The 24,974-nt window shown below is 43.5% G+C and overlaps 1 protein-coding gene across 6 annotated transcripts in view; it reads left to right on the top strand.

Moving 5' to 3' along the window:
- AGBL1 (AGBL carboxypeptidase 1) overlaps nucleotides 1-23,589 on the top strand; it is a 443,743-nt gene extending 420,154 nt beyond the window's left edge. The window contains exons 23-26 of one of the 6 annotated variants that reach the window (XR_010606736.1): nucleotides 16,498-16,614; nucleotides 19,981-20,084; nucleotides 22,295-22,371; nucleotides 23,288-23,589. Coding sequence is in view for 1 of the 6 variants with exons in the window: in XM_065641707.1 (XP_065497779.1) it covers nucleotides 1,382-1,430 (49 nt within the window). In the remaining 5 variants the exon portion in view is untranslated. Of the gene's footprint in view, nucleotides 1-1,381; nucleotides 1,714-2,939; nucleotides 3,043-16,497; nucleotides 16,615-19,980; nucleotides 20,085-22,294; nucleotides 22,372-23,287 lie in introns of those variants that run through there. The other 5 variants (XR_010606737.1, XR_010606738.1, XR_010606740.1 and 2 more) reach the window with 5 other exon arrangements.
- Nucleotides 23,590-24,974: the final 1,385 nt, after the last annotated feature.

The following is a 24,974-nucleotide window of genomic DNA, read 5'->3' as shown; positions in this document are numbered from 1 at the left end:
CATCCTGTCAGGGGGGTTCTCACTAAAGATACACAAGAAGATCACAGCAAGTCGCATTCCTGTGAAGTTCAACAGTATTATGCCCTTAAAAAGCCACCAGTGGTCACCTCTGCTTTGACAGCTAAGATTTTAAGAGGGATTAACATGCCTGTTCTTAATGATGGTTTAAGATATTGCATACCTTGGAAGTCAGTCAGAATTCAGAGGTGGCAATAAGATGGCTAATCACCTTTCTCTATATCTTTATTGTGCCTCATACCATGGCTTGTTTTATAGAAAGATAATCTAATAACCTAAGATCATATACTTTTGGGGAGAGGAGAGGAGGAGAAAATTACATGTTTATTTGATAAGAATAACGACTTTGCCATATGAAGCATTTGAATAGATACTGACTGTCATTTTGTGGAGGAATTCAGAGCAATGCAGGATAAGCATGACATAGGTGAAGTGGATTTAAACCTAACAGTGCAAAATGGAGACAAGGAATGAAAAGGGAATCACTCAGAGTGTTTCCACGTGTAATTTCCAAGGACTGGTATTTCTCTCTCTCTTGGAAAGCAGTGACCCCCAGAAACACATGTCCATGGGTGATTTCAGGCTGGAACATGTGTTCAGTGTCCTCTAAGGTAATGAGCTCAAGACAAAGAGAAGGGAGAGTAGGAAGAGTGAGGGGTATTAACTACAGGCGGGTGTCCATGTGCTGGTCTTCACAGTTCAAGAAAGCTGTCAGTAAATGAAAGATGCTTCAGAAAAAAAGCTGCAGTAATTGTTTCAAAGATAAGAAATGTTACCCGAGACTCAAATGTCTACCCAGGTACCTTACGAAAGACCAGCTGATGGGCTGACTTGGCTGCAATTAGGAAACTTTTACATAAGGAACATTTGTGGCAGTGAGCTCAGCCTGGAAGACAGAAACAGACAAGTACAGTAGCTTGAAATAAGAACTAGACAAAGCATTTTAGTGCATTTAGCATAAAGCATCCTTCCACCATTACTGCTTATCTCACTCTTCTTTACTAGTACCTTTGTTGTCATTTCAACCCTTGAGCAGTTTCATTTGTTTTGACACTTCGGGCTTGTCCTGAGTGGTGACATTCCCTGAGTTGCTTTTCAGGGAGGTGGAGTGAGAGAGAATGACAGCAAGGTATGTTCTGGGAGCACCATCTTCTGCGTGCAAGACTCCCATGAGCACTTTCAGGGTCAGACCACCTTCTGAGGAAGGAAGCCACCACCAGACCCCCACACTCTCCATCTGTGTGGCCAGTACCTGTCTGCTGTTAACACACAGCCTGCATGCACTCGGACAGGGAACAGCTTGTGTTTGCAGGGACCTCCAAGAAGAACAGCCTGGAAATGTCAGAACTCCTTTCCTTTACAGACCCGCTCTTGGGAAGGATGGAAAGAAGCTCAGTCCGGCCACAGACTGAGGTAAGGAGGGTGCTGTCATGCAGAAAATCTTGGCAGAAGCCTTCGACTGCTGAACCCTCTCCCAGCACCACACAACCAACCCAGCCAAACGAGCGACAGCTACTAACAGACCATCTCCCAGCCTGGCCCGGATCCGACTCGCTGTAGGAGCCAACGCTCGCTATCGCTCTGTTGCTTTACCTAGATGGAGCCGGACAGGTGGCATTGGCAAGAAACCAAGGAAAAGCAGTTCATTCCTGGGGAGTACTCTTCCATCCGAGATGGCACGTGATAGGAGAAGTGGTATGTATTGGCAGCCAGATCAGATGTGCCTTATAACAGTTTCTGAAGGTTTGGAACTAGCTCAGACTTGAAATTCAGAGGAATTTGGTTAACTTGTTCTGTTTTATCTGAATAGCACTTTTTTTTTTTTTTTTTCCTTTGCATGTGGCTTCTGGCTTCAGCTCCTGTTGGGAGTGCTGAAATTCCATCACAAAAGCTGCATCATCACTTACCTTTTTATTATAGTCTTTCAGCAGTACATGACTGCTAGTGAATCTCCAGCCATGGTGGAAATGGGAAAAAAACAACCAACAGCTCTTTAGATCATGCAAAAAGTCCATGTCTTTCTGCCAGCAGCCACCCCCATTTGCATTTGCCCTCTCCTCCAGCAACTGATGGTACCACAAGATGGGATTAACTGGAGGTCCCCTTTACCTTCAGGAAGATTATTTGCAGTGGGGCATATTTTTCAGAGTAAGTGACAGCTCTGTAATGGGAGAGAGCAAGTTCCCTTGAGGGGTCTGTAATACCCCTCCTTGCGTTTCCCATTCCTTAGTAATCTCTCCTCTGCAGGCCTGTCCTGCCCAACCCTACTTAGCTAGTAATTGCTGAAGGAATCAAAATACGAGGTATGGCAGCTGCAGGCATCCAGTGGAAAAAAAAATCCCCGCATGCACATGCACAAGTCTGAAAGAGAGAGAGAAGGAGAGAACACACATTAAAGGAAAGACAACATTTGCAGCAGGCTGGTGTGTCCTTGACCGAAGGAGACATCAAAGACAGCTTCAGTGATTTACTCTTTGACAGGCTGGCATCTCTGTGATTCACGGAGCTAATCAATTAGGTGATACATTCCCCTTCCTCACTACCCCTTTATTTTTAACAGCTTCTTGCCAAGAGTGGGAGTGCTCCAAAACTGGGTACTGATACACAGACCATGCTGCAAGAGCTGACAAATGCCATCCCAGTGGGTCTGAAAGGGAGTCAAGACACTGCTAAAGTAGATTTGGCTCAGGGACAAGGGCACTTTAGCCCCCATTGGCAGTGGATGCCACATATTCCTGGGTCGTATGTTGCATTTTCCACATGCAAGCACTCACCCTCATGTCACATACTCTGTGGCATGTATGCACCAACGCCAGTGTATGCACCAGCTTTCTGCCAGTGGCTCTTCTGATAACTGCTAATGAGGAGAAAATTAGTAAAAAGCAGCATTCTCATTGTCTGCTTCCTCTAACTCATTCCAGGTGGAAAGCTGGAAAGCAGAGCATGATTTAACATCCCAAACCAACAACATCTGCAATAACAAAACGCTTCAGAACTGTTCAGCTTTGAATCCTTGATATTTAATGATCAAAAATAGAACACAGCAATCCTGGATTTCCCAAATGCTGCATCGAGGGACAGTGCACTCCTCTTCACATGAAAACATCATGTTGGCTGTTCTATTGCAAAATGAGAGACACTGTCACAGCAGAGCAATTCTTACTGAGGAGTGAGTCCCAGGAGATGGAGAGACTGGGAAATGCACCACAACAGCTTTGGGGACTGAGAGCTGCAGCTGGCCAAGGACTGCAGAAAGCAGCCTGCATTTAATGTTTGTGCTTTCTCTCTCCTAATGAGAACCTACAGAAATCTGGCCACAATTTAGTACAATCAGGGAAATGAGAGCACTTTTAGGAGTTTGGGGAAAAAAACCCCTCCACGCATGGGATTTTCTAAAGCCCATGGTCATCCTAGGACAGAAACCTTCTCAGGGTCACACATAGGGACTAAACCATTTTGAGTCGTAGCCAGATTCTGAATGAGCCAGTCAGCACTGAGATGCTGAGCCAGCCATATCAGTATTTGCCATGTTTAAAATTTGATTGAAGATAATATCAGAAATCTCTAGTCTTTATGGCTGCAAGACTTAGCTTCTAACCATGGCCACTGCAGCGCTCCCCACGTGAATATGTTTATGCAACAGCTTGAAGCAGTAGGCCTAAGTCTGAACAGGTACAAAGCAGGAGGAGGAAGGAAAAGCGCTGCCCTGATGTAAATCCAGGTCCAGAAAAGAGCTCCAGTTACTCCTGAAAGAATGAGGATTTTTCCCTACTTGTCTCCAGACAAATGACCTGTACTGGTGTTTGACGGGAACTGTTTCAGGGTCACTCTTGGTGGATGTTTCACTACTGGTCTTTCTAGGAGAAACCCAAAGCTAACAAAGATGAGAGGACAGGATTGTACATTGGCCGAGCACCATCAGACAGAGATTTGTTGAAAAGGCGGGAACTCACACAGGTTTTACTCCTGCTTCTTAGCACCACAAGACATAACGTAGTTGCATGGTGAAGAAATCCTCCCCTCAGGGTTCAGACTGGGGATCTCACTCTGGCACATTGGGTTCAGAGAATGCAGGCAAAAAAAAACCCCAAAACATCCTCTCCCCCTCATAGCACTGACTGTCTGGAGCATCCTGGGACGCACCCAGCCGAGCCCTGGCTCCTTCTCACTGCTCAGAAGAGCCTCCTGCAAAAACACAGACATTGTTGAATATTCTCTGATTTGATCTGGATGAAATATCTCATCAGATCCTGCTGCTCTTCATGGCAAAATACCCACAGGCAACAGAGTCCAATTTTTACCCGTTCAGCTTCAGGCATAAATTTGCTGTTTTCAAAGTGGAGACAGCATCAGATGGCAGAGCGAAGGGGGGGAAAAAAAGAGTCCTTCACCAGCTGTGAAAACTGCCCTTTTAATTTTCATGAAAAGATATGAGACAAGAACAAAAGAAACGTTCCGCTGGCTGTTTCCTTCCTCATTGGTGTTGTCGACAGCGAGCTTTTGCTCTCACCATTCAAATCCTAGATGTCATTAACTGCTGGATCTCTTTTGAGCTTCCCTCCTTTCCCCTTGGTGAATGATGTCCTTTTAGATATCACCCCTTGAATTCACATTCAGCTTCGGGGGGCAGGTTATATCTGTTCTGCCTGTGACATGAAAATGGTTGTTTCCACTTCCCCTACCCAGGTTTCTCTGTTGAGGTAAATCCTCTACCTGTTTCTGTTACTCCACTTTGGGGTCTTGCTTCAGATGTTAGTCTTTCTGTTTTACATCTACACTGTATCTCATTAAAACTGTGCATCAGTCCAGATTTCTCCTCATTACAACAAGCAGAGCTTATGGGAACACAGTTATAATGAGGGCAAAGAGTATTGCTCAAAACCAACTTCTAATAGCTCATTAGCAAAAAAAGACAAGTCAGACACTGCTGCTGTTTCCTCATTCCTTTTAAAGATCTGAGAGCCACCCCCTTCCCAGCCCATGGAGGTTAGCAATGTTTAGTCTTCAAAACCAAGGCAAAGCTGTCTTCTTCACTGAGGACTGTCTCACAGCCTTAGAAGTGTCCTGGAGTCCTGTGTCCTGTGATAATGTCTGCAGGTGTTGGTGAGTCACTTAATGTGGTTGCTGAGTGCTCATTTATCACCTGCTCGGTGCTCCTACACCTGGGAAACAGGGAGGGGAGCAGCATTACACATGGGCAACACAACTGTGGATGCTCTCTCCTCCCCTGCTTCAGGGTGGATCCAGTCCTGCCCAGTGTTGTCTCTCTGATGTTCTGCTTCTGCTCACTCATAGTTGCTTGGGTTGGTATGTTAGCCTGATCCAGATTTGGAGTACAGGTAAAATTCCTCATATTTGCCAGAATCTTGGTGGTGGGATCCTAGTCTGGGCTGGTGATGTATTGCACCCATGGAGAATGTCAGATTCCACTTTTTTAATGAAAATAGACAAAAACAGAGGGATGTGTTCAGGCTTGCAAATAAGCTTTAAAAGAGCCCACCTTGTCTTTTGTCTTCTTTCTTTTCTGGACAACATCCAGCAGGACCTGCTATATACTTGCAAGTGTTATCAAGAGCTACCAGTTATTTGAACTAACATAAGAGCAGAGCTAAAGTCATTGCCTAGGTTTTACCTTGCCCTCACTCAGGCAAGGGGGCTAAAAACTGTGTAAAAACTGTGAAAATTGAGCAAGGACCTTAGAATTTATGCACTCATATTGTTACATTTCTGGGACATGTCTCAGGATGAAGCAATTTACATTGTAAAATATCTGTGCACTAAAAAGCTTAGGAGGAGCTTCATTGCATTGACAGCCTGACTCATGTGTTCTTATTAGCGACTCACAGTACCTATCAGAGAAAAATACTATCGTCAGTGATATTTAATGCTGAACTTTTGGCTCCATTTAGTGTAGGCTCAAAACACAGCATTTCGACAGTCTCACAAGGTGCTGTGCCTCGCTTTAAGGGAGAGCTGACACAAAGGGCGCCTCTGCTGAATGGTGATGTCTGGCCTTCAAAGGACTGAAGAGCGATGATGGCACAACTGGAGAGTGTCCCATCCTTGGGAAAAGTGTGGCTGGCATCATCAAGGAGGCTCAAAATCCTGCACCACAGCTGTAAGATAATTGGAGAGCTGCAGGGTAACTAGGGAGCTGCTTGCCTTGGAGCTCTGTGAGCAGCTGACAGTGCTGGCCAGTTGAGATAGGAAGGTATCAACTCCCCAGGAGGAATATGCTCCTCACTCAGAGGTAGGAACACAACTATGTTTGAAAGCATTTTATTTTTAGCTTATCATTCATAATTCTGCCTGTGTACGTCACGGTGAGTCATGCTTTGTTCCTCCTTCCTTGAGCAAGTGCTTGCAGGGACAACAGGATCCTTTGTTTAATGCATGGTCTCACTATTTGAGGGCTTGTTGATGCAGTGAGGTTCAGCAGTAACAAGGGCTTCTTCTCCACAAAACACTTTTATTTTGCTGTGAGAGTTTGGATAAATGTCTTTTTTTTTTCCCTAAGAAATGTGGTTTTGGTAAAATGTGGTAAATGCATATGCGTTGGTCACATCCATCTGAAGCAGAAAAGGCCTCCAAATGGAAAAGGAGCCATTAACCCAACAGAGAAGAGACCATCCCATGTATTAAATCTTGTTCCTTGCATCACTGCCAACCCCTTAGCAGATGTTGAGTCCAGATGATTCCCCAGAACATCTGTGCCATATCCTCTACCTGCTGCAAGCCACAAAACACCTCCCTGCAGGACCTCACAATAAACTTCAGACCTTGTGCAGAAAAGACAAAACCTTTACAACTGCAGAGTATTACAGAGAAAAATGGGAGAGATCAAAGGCAAAGAAAGGAGCAAACAGCTCCTAATAGTTACCTCATGCTTTCTACATGCACTGGTACTGACTTTTCCTAATGTAAAGCCATGGCACTGAGCTAACAACTAGCGCTTTCTGTTACCCTGAAGCTCATGGCTCACCTAAGCTTTCTCTGATCCCTCCAGTGAGCCATTACAGCACCAACTGTTGTGAGGTTGTTTTAGCAACAGTTTCAAAAGTGATTTTTTATGAGCTGTTTATTACCTTCTCAGATTTATTATGTTCCATTCAGACCGATTATGTGAAATAAAAAAAAAAAAACACCTCCAACAAAAACATAAACTAAAACAAAGCAAAACAAAAAAGTTATTAATCCTTTCTTGCTTTTTTTTCTTTCCATTACACTTTTGGAATAAATGTCAGAATGAATTTAAGTCAGCATTGTCAAAGGCAATCACTGGTCTTGAATATTTCAGACTTCAAGTATCTAAATGAAAGTTCTTGTGAGTGAATTTAGTTGCAGGAGGTGATTTGTGGATCCATTCCCAGTGATTGCAAGGCGATTATCTGCTTCTGCCTCTCTTAGGAAGCTGGGTGTCTGTGTCCGGACATGTAAAAGATGATATACCTTACAGAGCAAAACATTTTCAAACTTTCACACATTTTCAGGGCTTTATGTTGCTGATGGGAACCTCTCCACAGTTCAGACCTGAAGGACCATCAGATGTTGCACCAGAGGTTGTGGGAAGGATTTCCTCTCCAAGAATATGGGGCTATGCAAACTAACATCAAACCTGTCAGAAGTATCTCTGCTAGATGGTAAATGGGAGTTCTTCTGCCAATAGCACTAATCTCGGTGGTTACACTTTGGATAAAAATTGGTCTGTTGACAATTTTTTTTTCACCATTTACCCTGTATTTTCCTTTAATGGTCCCAGCTGGAGATCCAAGCCACAAATTTCAGCCAATTTCCATTTTTGCTGTGCTTTGGAAGGGATTGTTCAAGCAAGTACATGTGCAAAGTAGGTACCTGGCCAGCCAGTCCCCCAACACGGCTGCAACAAGCACAGCACCCTCCATCCCAGCCTGAGGAACAGGGAGTTATCCCACTCCCCTCCATGCCAGTGGGAGCTGGTCTACTGATTGAAAAAAAAAAAAAAAAGCCCTAGGAATTGCAAGAGGAGGCCTTAGGAAATCCAGTGAGACTGAAAGTTGGACACCTCGTTGAACATTTTCACTTTCCCCTGACAGTTAATGAGATGAAAACCCAGGAGGATTCTATGGCAATTACAGCATATGATGGGAATGTGGTTCCTGTGCAGCGATGAACAGAGCTCGTACGAGCAGCCTCCTGCAGTGAGGAGGTAGCAAGTCTTTGTATGAGTAAATATATCCCCTGGCTATGTGGGACACCAGTGTGTCCCTGACACCATCACTCCTTGTGGTTCTTCTGCCTTTTTTCTGTTCTGTCCATTGACTGAAGAGGCCACAAGGAACAAATTCTCCTTCAGCCCTAAAAAATTGATCCTTTCAAGTTTAGCTGTGGCATCAAGATAGAAATAAAGATCTTCAGTCTCCACAGTAATTAATACCCATCCATCAGCTTTAAAATCACCTGTGTATAATAAATGCAAGAAGCTAAACATCTTGCTGCTGAGCCTCCGCTAGCTGTCATCTAGGCGAGACAATTTATGACACCTTTCCTGAGCATCCTGTCGAGGGCTCATTCATGTAGTTCCTCTAAAGGCCAGATGCAGCCCTGAGAATATGAGAATTCAGAGATTTGCCCTGCTGCCTTGTTACCCTGCGTGATCATTTCTGATAAGTGTTCTTGTTTAATCATTTCCTTGCATAAAACCCAGGGTTCTCTTGTGTTTGTCTGTGTCATATTAATAAAGGTCCATTTGGGAAGATGCTGGGGGTGGAAATGATTTGACCGAGGTTAAATAACAATTGTACAAAATTGTTTTGACATTATGTTAATGTCTGCTCATGTATTATCCTCAATTTAAAGTTAATCACCAAAATTACCGTTGCAGTTCCCAAAATCTAATGAAATAAGATTTGTTGAGGTGTGAATAATACAGAAATTGAGAAGTGCACAGTCACTAAAAAAAAAAAAAAAAAGAAAGGAAAAAAACCCTTAAATAAACTGCTAGCTTTAGCTCTCTGAGTGCTCTTACAAAGTGAGGTGAATTCACAAGTTACATCAGACATTTAACACTTTGAATTCATGCTGGTGATGGCCGGGGTCTGGAGCAAAGTGTCCTGCTTGTGTATCTGCATGTACAGAGGGGTCCCACTCCATGTCCCAGCTGCCAGGGCACAGCTAGACTTTTCAAGCTAATAATTATGAACTGGTGCTTTAACAGTCAATGGGGTTGATCATGACTTGGCTGTGCTAGGCTGAACATATCTGATCTGGGAAGATAAAGACAGACCACTGCTATCATGAAAAAGTGCTTGAAAAAAAGTGATTACCATAAATTCAAATCGAAGAGCTGTGGGTAAATGCTAGGGTGAGGAACCAAAAGAGACGGAGGAGTCTCTTTGCCTCTTGTGTTACACCAGAATGAATATATGGAAAATGGAGGAGGAAGAAGGAAACATCAGTGCTGCATTTGACCCAAGGGCCCAGTCCACAGCTCACTGTCAGTCAATTAAAAAAAAATAATAGATAATTTTTTTTGTCAAAAATCAGCTAAATCCTTTACCACACAGGGCTGGTTTGCAGGGAGAGTGGTGGTCCCTGCTTCATCTGCGCTGTTCCAGGTCTGGGAAGCAGGCACAGAAAAGTAAGAAACAAGCAACGTGTGGCTGTGGTAATGGGGCACAAAGCAAAACACATGGATCGAGCTGCCCACGCACCGCCTGCCCCCCCCAAAAAAAAGAAGAGAAAGGGGAATGAAAAGGACTCAAGAAAAGGTGGAGGAGAAATCAAACTCAGACAACTGAAGAGTTGCTCCATGTGTAACTAAAAGTTTCCATGACTTACAGAGCCAGTGATGTATTCTTATGTTCAGACTGAAGTACAAGAAAGACAATAATGACTCACTTAAGGTGCTTATACAATCAATACTAGAAGCAGCCATAGATGATTCTTTTTTTGATCCTCACTTCACACTCCAAACTGGCTGACTTACTAGGTGAGGCAGTATAGATCACATTTTTTGATAGAAAATTCCAATTTTCACGTGCAAAATGAAACAGTCTGCATTTGCATCTGGTTTTCCTGAGGCTGGGTGTGCAGACATACAGTCAGTCACGACCCAACCTGTTCTGCCACAGTAATTGCAGCCAGTTTTGTGGATAACAAGCGCAATTTGAAGTGCGGAAACAAGCCTGAAAGCAGCCGAAGACCTGATCCTCTGTATGACTCAAAAAGCTACAGAATAGCTGCATTGTTGGCTTTAATAAATTCCCCATGGATATTTCATATCGTCTCTAAACTGGTTCCGCAAAACCCGGTTTTCAGCTTCTTCCCCTACCAATATCTGTAAAATGACCCTTGTTCTTATGGTCACTTTGGTGTTGGGACTTTTGCTGTGATGTGCAAAGGAGGATGTTTTGATTCACAAAGGTGAAGAATTAGAGATGCTTTTCTTTTGAATGTTTTAATTATTTTTTATAATACGATGGAGACAAATATCTATCGGGACAAAATTGATACCAGCTCCCAGAAATAAGAGAAAATGGCCCAGGCATAACCTACTTCATGTGTGGACTCTAGCTGCATTTCAAAAGGAAAACTAATAGCCTTAATTATTTCCTAAGTTATTGGGGTTTGAAATAAACCCATTGCTACAATGGCTAGGAAAGACATAAATTTTAGAAGTGCTGGTAAAATAGGGATCATCTTCCCTGAACTTTCAAGTTGGGGCTCAAAAATCTGTGACCTTTGTAGACTTTGTCTAATCTCTCTTGCCTTATGAGTACCATGAGGAAATTGAGATAAGGAATATGTCCTCTTCTGGGTAAAATGGCCTTAATGCCTAGCTGTGTGTGACAATGTCGCCCTCTTCTAGCTAGGACAATAACCAGAAGTTTAAGCATTGTAGTGGCACAGCCACCTATGATCACATCGGACTGACTGCTGTCAGTCCAGATCGGAAGCCAAACAGAGCCAGGCTGGGCTAATACTGGGATGGGAGTGCAAGAGGGGATTGCAGGCTCCAGAGGCACAAGCCCAGAAGTTATGGTTGTAAATGCAAAGCAAATATTAAACCACAGAACCACAAACCAACTGAAAAACAAACAAACAAATAAACCCTCTGGATCCTGTTGCTTTTACTGCTCTGGCAGTAGGCGGGGATCAAAAGGAAAGAACCCCATAGTGCTTAGCAGAGATTGTGTGTTAGCTAAGGGACTGGGTGTGTTGGAGGAAACACCTTCGGCAAAACTAAAGTCAAAACTGTTCTGGTGACCTTAATCCAAACAAGAGACCACAAACAGACAGCAAGGATAGTCTACTAGGGATAGTCTAGTAAATTTATTATTTAAACTCCCCTCATTTCAGTGTGACACAAAAACTATCCCAATGAAACTGTATATGTTTCATGAGCTGATACTCCACTGAAGAAAAGCTGGGCTCTTCCAAACTGAACTATAGTCTAGTTAAGTCTTTCTCGTGCCTGATCTCTTCGAATATCTTCGTTTTCTAACACGGTTTTCTTAATGTAGAGTTTTCCAAATTTGTCCAAATCAAAACACTCACTGGTTCTTAACAATTGCTAATTAGACAAGATTTAATGCCTTGGGAACTCTGTATTTGACATGACCACTTTGCTTTTAATTGGAGAAGGCTTTGTGAACAGACTGGTGTCTGCTCAGCCATAATTTGTTGTCCTTCTCTGATTAATAATCTCAGCACCATCCACATTAACAAAGGTTCAGAGTTTGTTGGCACTTTTGTTTTCTTGCAGAGACTTCTGGGAGGTTACTAAGAAACTCAGCATTTCTATAAGGCTATGTTGTGATAGTATCTGACATACGCAGGATTATTTAATTCATTAAATTTCTTTAGTATGCTTATAACTAAAATTAGAAGCTCCACCTTCTATCTACAGTTGATTGCTTTTAAAGATTGTCAACATCCAGTTACAGCATCTGTCTGAGCAATCCCAAACTTCTCATAACTTCAGGCACAGAGAGCCTGTTTCAGCTTTACCTTCACTCTGAGTAACCAGCCTTCAGGTTGCGTGGGTGAGTCTGGCTGGCCTCTTCCTGCAGAAAACAAATCATCTGCAAACTGGAACTCAGGCCAGCCTTGCTGAATGGTTCGCAAAACATTCACTTAGCCTGAAGCTGGGATTTGTGCTGTGTGAGCCAAATTTCAAGAAAGGCAGCAAGGGTTTCTAGTGTTGGGTGGATGCCAGGCAGGTTACGAGCAAGTGTTGAGGTCTGTTTCAGACCTAGTTTTCAGGGATGAAGGCTTAGCAAAGTGGAAGCCCTGAGAACTGAAATTCTCATGCAGACCCTTAAGAACTGAAGTTAGAGCTCTCACTGCCCTTTTCTCTGGGATCTGGCTGTCAGCTGGGGCCTCAGGTTTGCAGATACCTCCTAGACTTCTGAGACAGAAGTAATTTTGTTTTAGTTTGTGATGATGATGCTTTAGAAACCACAAGGAGAAACTCCTGTTCACAGGTCTCCTTAGCCGTCTCTCCAAGGTACTTTCCAAGCTTTATGGCTTCTCCAGGGAATTCACAGGTTCAGCCCCTACATAATGAGCCAGGGACTTTGTGGCAGAGACTGGCAAGTTGGATGGAAAAGGCTTGGAAACATTATTAGTCCTAAGATGAGTCCTGCTTTGGACTCATTGGCCTCATATTCTTCTCAGAGGAATAGACAGATTGTTCCCAATATAAATCTAGGATCAACAGTAAAAGACTCTTCATGTTGGATTTATTAATCCATTTTCCCTTGGTCCTCTTGGTCCAGGCTTTCTAAATAAGAGAGCTGTGTTGCTTGGCTGGCTGTGAGGGAGAGAGGTTAATACTGAAGACTGCAGAAGGTTCTACAATTAAACAATTTCTTTGTAGCATAATGTAGGCACCAAGATGACCTCAGAGGCCTTTTTTGCTTTTGCAGAAACATATTGGACAAGTTTTCTTAGCAGCTGTGCATTAGTGTTCCATACTAAATGGACTGATTATAAATTACGAGAACTACCCTAAGATCTTCCCATCACTTTGGATTTCTTCACAGCAACTTTTTCTTTCTTTCTTTCTTTCTTTCTCTCTCTCTCTTTCTTTTTCTCTTTCTTTCTCTCTTTCTCTCTTTCTTTCTCTCTTTCCTCCTTTTCTTTTGCCTCCAAGAGTTGTTTTGCAAACATGTGCCATCTGGTGGGAAAGCAGATGTGGGGATAATAAAAGTTATGTTTTATGGATTCATATGAAGATTGCTCTGTCCTTTTTCTCAAAAAAAAAAAAGACATCTCATATTTCTTTTCAGGAAAAAAAGTTTCAGGCAAGCAGTGCAGGACTAATAGGAATGGGAAAGTTGAATGTGTGCATCACCACAGTATGTGAAAGTAGAGATGAGAGATTTTTTTTTTTTTCAGAGCTCATGATACAGGTGGAGTTTTATTATTGTTTTGCTGCACCTCAGGCTTTTAATTTATATTCTGGTTAATCCATCCCACCTCTACTATCTTCCTCCACACAACAGCAAGTTCAATATACAGTGTGTTTCTGCTCACTGGAGTGAAAAGCTCATGGAACAAATTTGGGTAGAAAGGGCTAATTATGGTCTTCTCAGCTGCCTGGGAGAGGGCACACAGCTGCTGGGCTGAGGGCAGGGACTTTGGTGGCCCAGCTGCTGGGCATCAGCTCATCACTTGCCTCAATTTCATCCTCACACTGAAAAGACCCCCATGGGATGGCCTGTGTTTTAGGGTTGTTGGATTTCAAGGAAGAGGGCTTTCTTGATTCAGGTTTTTTGGTAGATTTTTTTCCCCCAAACTCTAGCTGACTTTAGCAATAAGATGTGTTGCTGACTTTGATCCCCCTGAAATAACTGTTTTCTTCTCTGCTGCCTGTGATGTTTTTCTTTTTCTTTAGTGTTATTTCTGGAAGAAGTTATGTGTGAGGGCTGTTAGTCTGGTGTGAGAAGCTAGCAAAAGCTACATTCTGATTAGATAAACTTCTTTTTCCAATTGCTTTCTGGGGATAGCTGGAGTGTCCATGCTTTCTTAACCGAGGTGTAATTTTTCACTGAGAAGCACATGCTCTTTGTCATGAATGAAAAGGAGCACAAGCTCCTTTTTAGCTGTATTGTTGTAGTTATGTCCTATAATCGAGGGGTTATATCCCCATTAGCAATGTGGACCCCCAAAATTTTTGAGTGACATGACGGATTTTCTTGCAAGAATTCATGGCTCTATTTGTTCTCTTGACTACCTGTTATGAGCTCTTGGAAGTGGTCTGTGGATCCCAGGAGTTTTTAAGCAGCAGATTGCAAACATGGTTTGCAGTTGTTTGTGAGCTAAACTCTGAGCCTAAACATTTTGGCTGACTTCTGAGCTTTGTCTTTTTCTCTTTTCTTCCCTTCTCCCTAGTGCATGCATCCATTTCAAGTGACCTGGAGCCTCCCAGCCTAATTTTAAGCAGCTAAACCAAACTGAATGTTTTTAAAATGGTGTTGCAGGTTTTTTGGAGCCTGGAACACAGCAGGAGTTTTAGGCTCATAGAAACCAAAAGCATGTTTGCTAACCTGGCTTTCACTCCTAATGTGAGTAAGAGAGCTGTTAGGATGAAGTCAGTGGCACATAGCACCTCTGAGATGCAAGGGCATGAAAACAGCCGCCTCATCTTAGGGACAGCCATGGGAATGGGTCTCTCCAAGCAGAAAAACATGGAAAAGCCAAACTGCTCGGGGTGAGACTGCTGATGAAGCAGTATATTTTAGAGCTGCTATATAGCTGTTCTGTGTATCCTGCTCTAAAGCTGGCATAGCGTATAGGTGGTAGTAGTTGCTCGTTCACAGTTCAGGGGAAAATACACAATAATGTTTAATGTTAAGAGATTTTTTTTAGAATAGTGGAGAAGGGGATGTAATAAGATCCAATGTCTGTGTTTGTCTAACATTGATTTCCAATTGGGAAATGAGGTGGATGTCTTTAACAACAGGATGATGAACCCCTGGAGTGGTTGCCTAAGGGATGTGGCAAGCTCTCTGTTACTTAAATCCAATATATCAAGTTCAGATTGCTTTTCTGAAGGAGGCATTCCAACTCAACTAGAAGTTCCTGAGCTCGGTAGAGGACCGACGGGTAAATTTTTTACATGCACAGGTAAGTGGGAGGTCAGATTAGATGATCATAATAGTCTTTTTTACCTTTAGAGTTGAAATCCTTGAGCATGTACTTTATAAAAGTGAAATCAAAAAGATGAGGAAGGTCTTAAAGTCAAACATTGCGTGCCAAACCTAATTATCAGGGTTGCGGTTCAAAGTGATCTGTGCCCTTGCTGGGCCAGAAGTGTTTGACCATTGATCGTGGCAAAGGATATGAGTGCTAGGAGAAGTGAGAGGGCTGCAAGAAAAGTGTTTCCAAGTTCAAGAAACCTGCGTTTTCTCAATGTAGAGAAAAGACTGGAGAGAAAGGTGAATTGCCTTAGGTTAAGGTAATGCCTGCATTTCAGAAGAGGACCTCCCAAAAGGGTGCAGGACCCAGTGTGTTCACAGTGTGGCTGCAGGGAACAGAAGAATCAGGAGCTCCAAGAAAGCCACAAGGGTGGGGATGAAATGAGAGATGGGCAGCTAGTGCCAAAATTACTGTGTGCCTCAAAGCCTCTGCTTCCTCCCCTACCACAGCAGCCACCGTGCAGGTGGCACAAGGCTGTTAATCTCACACCTTTAGCGTTTCCCTACAATCCCTTGTAATGGGATTGTAGGGAAACAAAAAGTGAGAAGAGCCCTTTTTTTCCCAGCGCAGAAAGGGGGGAGCTGGCAGCTCCATTAATGAGCGTTTGCAGGCAAGCCCATCTTGTATTCCATGCACTTGCATGCATACAGGTTGTGAATAATTTCTTCCCTAAGAAATGAGCCCAGGTTAAAAATAGCCCCTGCATTTAGCTGCTTGCTGCCTCCTTCCTGCTCACTGGGGCCGGGTCTCTGTTGAAGTGCTGGCAGTCATTTTTAATGTGGAAATGGTTAGAAGTCAAAATTGTCTGGCATCTCTTGCCAGTATGGGGAGCTCTGGGGACAGCTGTAGGACAGACAGTGGAGTCTGGTTTTCTCCTTACCCTGGCCTGGAAGGGAAGGGTAAGAAGTTCACTCTGGAGATACCTTCTCCATTGCTCATTCCTGCCTGGACCCTTTGCTGAGGTGGTTAATGAAGGACTAATAAATACTAGATAGTTTTGTAATGTGGTACCTGGGGTTGGATTAAGATATTTTAAAGCTGCGTGAACACAGGCAAACTGAGCTTGATACTCTGCCTGATATATGGGACAGCCCCCTGGGTGTAACACCAGCTCCCCGCTGCTGTCTATGGTGAACCTGTAAAACAAGGAATGTGTTTGGAGGGTATATAGTCACACTTTCACTTGTCTCTCCCTGCTCCTTTTCTGTAGGATTATATCTGTAAGGAGTGTGCAAAGTTGGAAATGTTGCAGGTTTAGGACCTAAATTATGCTGATGCTTTCTCATTAATTCTTAGCTCAGGGACTGCAGGAGTTTGTTGCCATATGAGAAACAGGGGAACAGAAAGCTGGTAACACATGAGGATCTCCTTATCACCTGCTGACCTGAAGGAGTAATAGCATAGAATGACACTGTAAGTAATAATATGTTCTTGCAGTTTGCGATGAAATAATCTGGATTAAACCCAAAGGTGTGATTAAAATTATGCAGCTCACACTGTGGTGAAGAGGATGAAAACGATCAGGTATTTACTTACTGAACTGTTAATGCAGGGGTTTTTACTCTGACTAATCAAAGCTCTTGGGGTGGGCAGTGTTTGGCAGATCTTGCCTGAAGAAGAGATGGAGACTTCTGGTCTCTGTGCTTGGAAGGAGAGAAGGGGGAATGCATGCATGCATACAAAACATCTCCTGGCACCTCAAATATCGAAAATGTGGTGAGGGATGTCCTGTTTATCAGTTTCTAGCAGGCGGATCCTCACACAGACAAGATCAATCATTGATGGATGGCGCTAGGAGGATGAGAAATTTGATTTACAGTGGCCCCAGAAGGGCCTGAGCTAAGTGCCAGTTACTGAGACAGTTTAATTGGAGCCTGAAGGGAACTGAGAAGCTATGACACTCCATCTATATTATCAAGGCCATGACCACATGATAAGGCAGGACTTGTGTTACCAAGTAAACCCCTTTCTCTTCCCCCAGCACTTTGAAAAGATGCTGTGGTTGTCTTGGTTTTGGACCTTTTGAGCCTGAAGTTTGTCCCCTCCTGTGCAAACCTGAATGGTTCCCTGCTCATCAAATGAATCTATGACTCTTCTCTGGTGGCACCCCAGAGCATCCTTTTGGTGGGTGCTCTCAAGTCCTGTCACTTGTTCCTTTCCTCAGTTGCCAGAGCAGTGTGTACCCTCAGGTGTCACTCAGCCACTTTCTCTTGTTTTGTGGCTATACCTTGTCTGCTCCCAGCCTCAGAGATAGATTCATTATGAAAAATGATCCAGTTTTCAGAAATCACAAGGTTCTGTGTCTTCCACTTAATTATTGTTTTATTTTAATAAGCAATTATGTTTTGAAGACACCTCAGGGCTCCAGGCGTTAACCACTTATCACCTGCTGAGTGATTTAAAATTAGTGAAGCACATCCCATTTGCAGGTTGGAATGAGGCCTGAATCCTATCAGCAGACAAACGAGTTCAGAAATACTCCATGTTTGTAACTCATTGCTTATGGTTTCATCTCCTGGTCCTCTGAGAGAGGCCAGTTTTGTGCTGGAGGGATGTCTGTTCCCTTGCTGTTCTGATAAGAAGCAAAGGGCTCATTAGAGGCTGTGAAAGGGAGAAGACTATCTGTTGGCTGTTCTGTACAGTTTATTTTGCCAAGTATCTTCCACAAGTCTTTCTCTGCTACAGACAGCAAAACCCTGGCTGTTAAATCAACCCTCAGCTCAGGTATCCCTTGTGTGAGAGATGCAAATCTCCTCCCGGGTGAGGATGTTGTAGGGGCAGGAAGCCAGAGAGTCTCAGCTCTAAAACCGATATGGAAGATATACACAGTCCCACAGGGTTGAGATATTAAGTAGTTATTGGTTTATCTTCAGGACTTGTTATTCTCTACCAAGAGGCAATTTCTTGAGCCTACTCTACGAACATAGAAATTAACTTGCTGTAGCAATTTGCAGGAATAAACCCTGAGTATTCCCATAGATAGCAGGGTACTCTCATCACCAGCAACTTGGAGAACAGATACCTATGTTATCAAACGCTGGCTGGCTTTCTCCTGGAGCTTTTATAACCTAATGGTTTGGGGTTTTTTTTTTCCTCTCACATCTCCTTGACTTCCAGGTGGCACAGTTGGAAGCCCATTTGAAAACATAAACCCATCACATCTTCTCTGTTTTTATGTCACACATTAAAAATACGACACAGCAGCCAGGACTGCATTGAACTCCTCAGCTGGAAGGCTGAGCAGCCCAGCTCGTGTGTGCCGTAGAGCATTATTATTGGCATTAGCTACAGTGTTAGTCAGCACATGTGCCATATGCTCCAAGGTGTATGCCCTCCACGTATTGACTGAATCATTTTATGTTTTCCATATGGAGTCTGTCCTCCAGGTTCCACACAGACTCTGAGGCATCGGGATAATAATGAGAAAGATAAGTGTAATAAGGGAACAAGAGGGCTGAACCTTGCAGGGAGCCCCTGAACAGCAGGAACGGGAAGCTTCTTAGCTCATTTCTTCCTCTTGAGTTTGGAGATAGGGAGGGAAGGAGAGGTGGGAATGAGGCGAGGTGAAAGGGAAGGTGGTGTCTTTACTGCAGGGAACTGTTACCTTCCCACTTGCTGCCTGATGTGTCCTTTGGGGGTAATAAACTTTAAAGAGTCCTTTTCCATGCTGAATATGCTTATTTAAAACTGTAGCTGCTCTGAATTAATTAGGGGGTAGAAGTCCCTGCTGAAGTGTGTCCTTGCCCACAAACATGCCCCCCAGTGCCCTGACTGCTTTCTTCTCCACAGTGCCAATTTTTCCAGACAAACAGAAACAAGGACAGCAGCTTTTTTTTGAGAAACACAGCCATTTCTAAGTAACAGTCAGCCTGAATTACATGTCAGAGCAGCCTTTGCCATGTTCCCACTTGTGCATCATCAAAATGGGCCCAATAAAAAGCCCCATTTCTCCTTATTTCCTTGTGATTTTTACATCCCCTGTCCATTTAACCTTCCATTGTCATCCTCTATTTCTTTCTGGCCCTAACTCTGCTGTGATTTAAAGACCAATGATTCCAGCCTATTTCTTGACGTAGAGAGCAGGACACATAAAAGAGTCTGTGTGTCAGCACCCAGAAATGTGGGGCTTGCAGGGGCTGTTCCAACCCTTCTTTCCCATGCAAGGCCTGGGTAGTACTCGCTCTGTGCCTGTCTCATTCCCCTCCAGCCTCAGGCTCCCTGGAGCCAGCTGGGCTATGATGCCTCAGCACTTTTCCACAGCCCTTTTGATGTTCTCAGCTTGGATTTGGGGCACAGCTCAGCAGTGTTTACTTGTCACATCCCCACTAGGCTGGGGACAGCAATGCTAATATTGCAAGAAATTTAGCAGAGCTCAGTGATAGGATTTGACCCAAATTGCAGAGGGAAAATGAAGCAGCTCTGTAAAAACTGAAATTCCTCTAGATAATAAATTCTATTAGAAGCAAATAAATAAAAAAGCTAGGTATGAAAGGAGAACATTCTGATTTTTCTCTTGTCTTAGTGTGATTTGAACATAATTTGATGGGGCTCATCTAAGCAAACAAAGCAGACACCCTGAGGAATGGGGCTATGTTTGCTGAGAAGTCAGCATCATACTTCCACAGTGGTAGGAGAAAAGGTGTGAATGAGATTGCATAGAATCAGATCTCTTTCTCCCTGTTGGAAGCTTAAAGAGATTGGAAATGCACTTGAAACCAAATAGACATAGCTGGATTTGTAAGCTGTGTGGGCACCTTGATTTTTCTTGCCCTTCCCAAGGGCAGAGCTCAATGAAGATACTCTGGGACTGGCTCATGAAGATTGGACTGGGCTCTAAACCAGTGTGCAGACCTGCCAAGGGAGGTGCGTGAGGTAAAATAAAGGTAAGAAAATAGTAGACAAACTCAGTTAAAGTTGATAAGTACCAAGAGTTTCTTGGGTGAAGATATCTACCTGCTCATTGCCAATAGTTAACATATATCAATATTTATGGACACATCCCTATTTGAAGTTGGGTCTATACATTCCCTCCAGCCTAGTTATTTTATTTCCCTGCAACTAGAAAGCAAAGTTTATTTGAAACAAGACATATTGCAGTCAGTTGAAGGGACTCCCTTGCTGCCCAGCACTCAGAGTGAGAATGAAATATTTGCAATCCAATTGGACATCCTTTTAGGGCTGCATTAAGGAGCAACAACCACTATTTAAGTGTGGAGCAATTATATACATGTCAGTTTATGCTTGAGAAGCCTGAACTTGCATGTATAAGCTAGACAGAGATACGGAGTTTGGCCTGACTGGTGATGGCAAAAGATGCATGTCTGAGTTGGACCACAGCACAGCCTGTTGAAGGATGTGACCCTTTACAGTTGTAAAATGCATTTATTGGATCTGGAGGTGAATATTCATGAGTTCTCATGGTGGTGAATCCTTCCTCCTTGTACTTGTCCTGAGGAGGCAATATAAATATATTTCCTAGAACATTTCCTCAAGTGTGAGATTTGTTTGTTAGTGTTGGTTGTTTGTGGGTTTCTTTTGTTTGTTTGGGGGTTTTGTGTGTGTGCGCGTTTGGTTTGTTTTCTGTTGCTGTTGAAGTGACAAGATGTTTTTCATACATAGTCTTGGTGGATGTGCCTGAGGCAATGCTGAAACATAAGTTCTCCAGCTTGTCTGTCCCTGATGTTTCTCTATAAGGCTTGGGCTGGGAGATGAGCAACTACTCAGTAGTGTATCCAAGCCACAGGGGAAAAGGCTGCTGAAACAAGAGGGACACCTTGACAGAAGAGCCATTTGAAGGAATATTAATTACCAGGCAGCTAGTTCTGGACAATTGAATCTCAACTCCGTATGTTCCCATTCTAAGTGCTCTAGCAAAATGCTTAACTGATTACTATCTTGTGAGCTCTGTGTGTGTGATAAAACCTAAGACTGCTGAGCTAGAGGGATTATCTGTTGATAGCAATATAGTGTAGTGAATGTTTTTTCACCTTTTTAAACTTACACTTTTTTATATTGTAACAAAACCAGACCAGGTTTCAAAAATTCTTTTTAATTTATAATCTTTATTGTAGTGTCATGATGCTGATTAAAGTCACTGAAGGGCCAACTGCACATGGATGAAATGAAATAAAAACATATCTGTGTTTGGCATGAAGGGCCTCTGAGCCTTGTTTAATGAGGGACTGCAGATTTAAGGCCTTCTTGATTTCTTTATATCTATATAACAGGTGCAAGGACATAGGGTCAGAACAGAGAAGAAATAGGCCATTGGGATAAAATGAAATCAACCTGAGCTTTTTGCCCCAGGCCGTAATTGAACCAGAACTGAAGTTCAAATGAGAAATTTTTTCCTTTTTTTTTTTTTTTTTCCTCCCTGGTCTTTTTGCTCTAGCCAACCTCAGAAATGTCAAACAAGTATAAGGCTGTTCTAGCTGACACCTTTGCGGGAGGTGTTCCAGGGCATGAAATTCTGCTGTGTTAAAAGCTGCTATGAAGACCTCAGTCCTGCCCATGACCATTGGAAAAGGACAGATTTAACAAGGGAAAGAGATCTGAATTTGATTTGCTGAAATACCCAAGTACTTGTTCCTTGGTGTTTGGTTATGCTGAATGCTTTTGTTCCAGCTGGGGCTGCTCATCTGTGGGCAACAAACTGGTGGTACAAGTCTCTGCACAGAACCTTCATGGTTCTCTCTCTGTGGCTTAAGAAGGTTCACAGCCCACTTAATTTGCAGGCACTGGATATGCCAGTCTGCCATCATTGATGTGTGTGCAAACAGGCAAACAAAGGTGAAAAGTCAATCTGAGGACAGCTGTAGAGACTTAATAGTTCTAATATGCAGAAATTTAGGAATAATTAATTGGTTCTTTTAAAAAATAGTGTCTATTTTTAGCTCTCAAAGGAGGTTGTTTTCTAGGGATTAGTGAGAGGCTGTGCTGCCAAGGTGTGTAGGCTGATTTTGGGACAGCATCCAGCCAGCTTGTGTGGAGAATGATGTCTTGCAGACTCCTGAGAAGAGCACACTGGCAATGCGAGATTTCCTATTAGACTTGGGCTGTAAAAACTGTAGCTGAACTTGTTTCTTTTTCACAGACAGTCCTAGCCAGCCTGAAGGGAGCAGCAGCTCCGGAGGAACCCAGGAGATCTTGGTTTCCCTTTGCAATGACAAAGTGAGTATGCATCCTTCTGAGAGCACTGCCGCGGAGTCAGGACATCCTGGCATCAGGGCTCACAAGACAGTGGCTATTTATGTACGAAACACCAGGAAGGAATGTGGGATTTTTTTCATATTCATACAGCTACCTGATCCCATTTCAAATGCCAGTGATCTTCAGCAGAAATTGTAACCTTCTAGGCTATGAACCCACTGGTAAGAACTACCGCCTGTCATGGCTCACATGGGACTACAATCCAGATACCCAGAATGTTACAGACTCGGATTTGGGCATCAAGTCTGTGCCTCTGGCAGGGACATGTCAAATCCTGGGCTGAATCTCTTCTGGTTGTAAGTTCCTGAGTTCAAAATGACAGATGGTTCCTGCAGCAAACAAACTGCTGCTCCAAGAGATTGGTGGGAGCAGTTGGGCATTCATGAGCAGAGGCTGAAACTGGGCTCCACAATGTTTAGGGCTTCATGATAATAATTAGATCTTAAAATGTGTCAGTTCTGCATGAGAAAAAATCATTGGCGTAGGCCAGGAGCACGTTTCCATGGGAGTGGGGAGCGTCTGTGTGATTTGCGCAAGAGCTATCTAATGTAGCTGTGACCCTGCATAGCCATATCCTAGTTTGTAGGCTATAGAAGTGGGATGGAAATGATGAGAGAAGGAGGCACTCTTGCTACCCCCTAATTTCCACTGCTTTCACCGCTTCTGACTTTCATAAAACCTTCCCTCACAGAGCTGCAGCCAGTGTTGCTGCTGTACAGGCAGTGGGGAACACAGCCTGGTACAAGGGTATTCAAATAACAGCTTTCCTTTCCCATCAGAAAAGCTGTATGCTAAAAATTGCCATTTGAGTGTTCTGCGAGAACAAAAATGTTATGTCTGTATTGCTTCTGTTTCTGCCACTTCTCTTGTCTCAAAGGTTTCCATGCTCTGAGGAGTGAGGAGGCCGTTCCTCCTACAGAAGAGGAGGTGCTGAGGTGACCAGGGAGAGGAGCGATGGTCACATGAAGTGGATCTGCTGCCCTGAAAGATGGCAGTGTGCTGAAGTTATGCTTTCTCCAGGCATTCTCATCATCCAGGGACACCACGGCAAGCAACCTCAGCTGGTCATATCTGGCATCTGCAGGCCAGTAACAGCCAGGGAAATTTCCCCTGCCCGTGATCTTCAATTGTTCAGGACTGAATCAATCATTTATGTTCAAGAGGATGAAAAGGAGGACTTGCTGAAGTCTTTGGGTCTTTCTGGGATCTAAGGAATAAAATTGCACCTTGCTTTCAAGACAAGTGTAATTTTACCTTCTAGACTCTTCTGTTTTTTACCCTTCAGTCTACTCAATATTGCCTATATGGAGTATCCACAATCTTTTCAGTTGTTGCTCTTTTCCTTTCTTTTATGGTTGGTGAGAGCTGGCTCAGGATACATTTCCTGTCCCTTTGGTTCAGATTCTGGCCAGGTGCTCGTGGAAAAAGTCATGCGTCCTATTTGGAAACGTTTTCCTTTAGGATTTGGTGTGGGTGCTTGTTGAAGATCTGGGCATGAATTCTGCTTTCTGCTCCTCTGAATGTGGCTGCTGCCATCTGCCAAATGAGCGGGATCATGTATGGTCTATTGCTGTTGGTTATGAGATCAACATTGCCATCCTTGGGCCTGTCTCTTTTGAAGGGGTTGGCATGACTACCAATCTTTATCCCCGTTTTCTAAACCCCTAATTTCAGGCTAACCTTTCAAAGGGAAGAGCAATACAGATGCTCTTGTGCAGCCTCTGATCCATCAACATGACCTTAATTGAGAATTTGGTCAAAGCTAATGCAAAATAGGTGAAACCTTGCAGAGCAGAGAAAACCTAGAGGGACTCCAGACTCAAAGAGCAAAGTGTTTTGTTACTGTATTAAATCAAATCCACAACACAGCTAGTTTATGGTAGCATATAGTCTGCAGAGGCTTTGGAGGAGGGGGGAGTGAGATGAGAAGGGATCTGAGGACCTATTTGTTTTACTTGTGTACAGCAAGTACCTTTTCCCCACTCCTGTAGGGAAAGACAAAATGCGTGTAACATATGGAGCCTGAAGTTGCTGAATTTCACATGGATTTGAATGCCAGCCTCATAACTGTGGCTTGGTGACTCATCGGGTCTCACAACAGAAGCAAATGTGTTGATAAGCAGTGCTGGAGAAGTCAACTGAGCAAATAAACATCCCACAGAAACCACAGTTATAATTTACCTGTCCACTGCCACAGCAGTGCCAGAACCACCACTTCTACTGTGGAGTCCATGATGTGTGGAGGGAACCTGCCAGGCCAGAGAGGGGAAGACATGTTTCCTTTCAATGTCTTGGCTGAATTGCAGAGCAGATAATCTTGTTCTGTCATGCAAAATTCCCTCTTCATTTCTTTTACCTGTGAGAGATACTGTCTTATCTTCTGGCACACCAACTGCTTTGAGGGTTGTGCTGGTCTCCAGTGACCACCAATTTCTAATATTGGAGGGGTCTGCATTTCAAGGAGGAAACCAAGTAATTCCTCTGTGAGCTCATTGTGAGGTGGGTCCAGTTAAAAGCCTGGGAAACCATTTGCCTGTGACCTGCTGTTTGATGATAGTGGACTG

The sequence above is a fragment of the Caloenas nicobarica genome, chromosome 10, assembly GCF_036013445.1.
Source record: "Caloenas nicobarica isolate bCalNic1 chromosome 10, bCalNic1.hap1, whole genome shotgun sequence".
NCBI lineage: Eukaryota > Metazoa > Chordata > Aves > Columbiformes > Columbidae > Caloenas > Caloenas nicobarica.
This window is presented reverse-complemented; position numbering and strand designations above follow the sequence as displayed.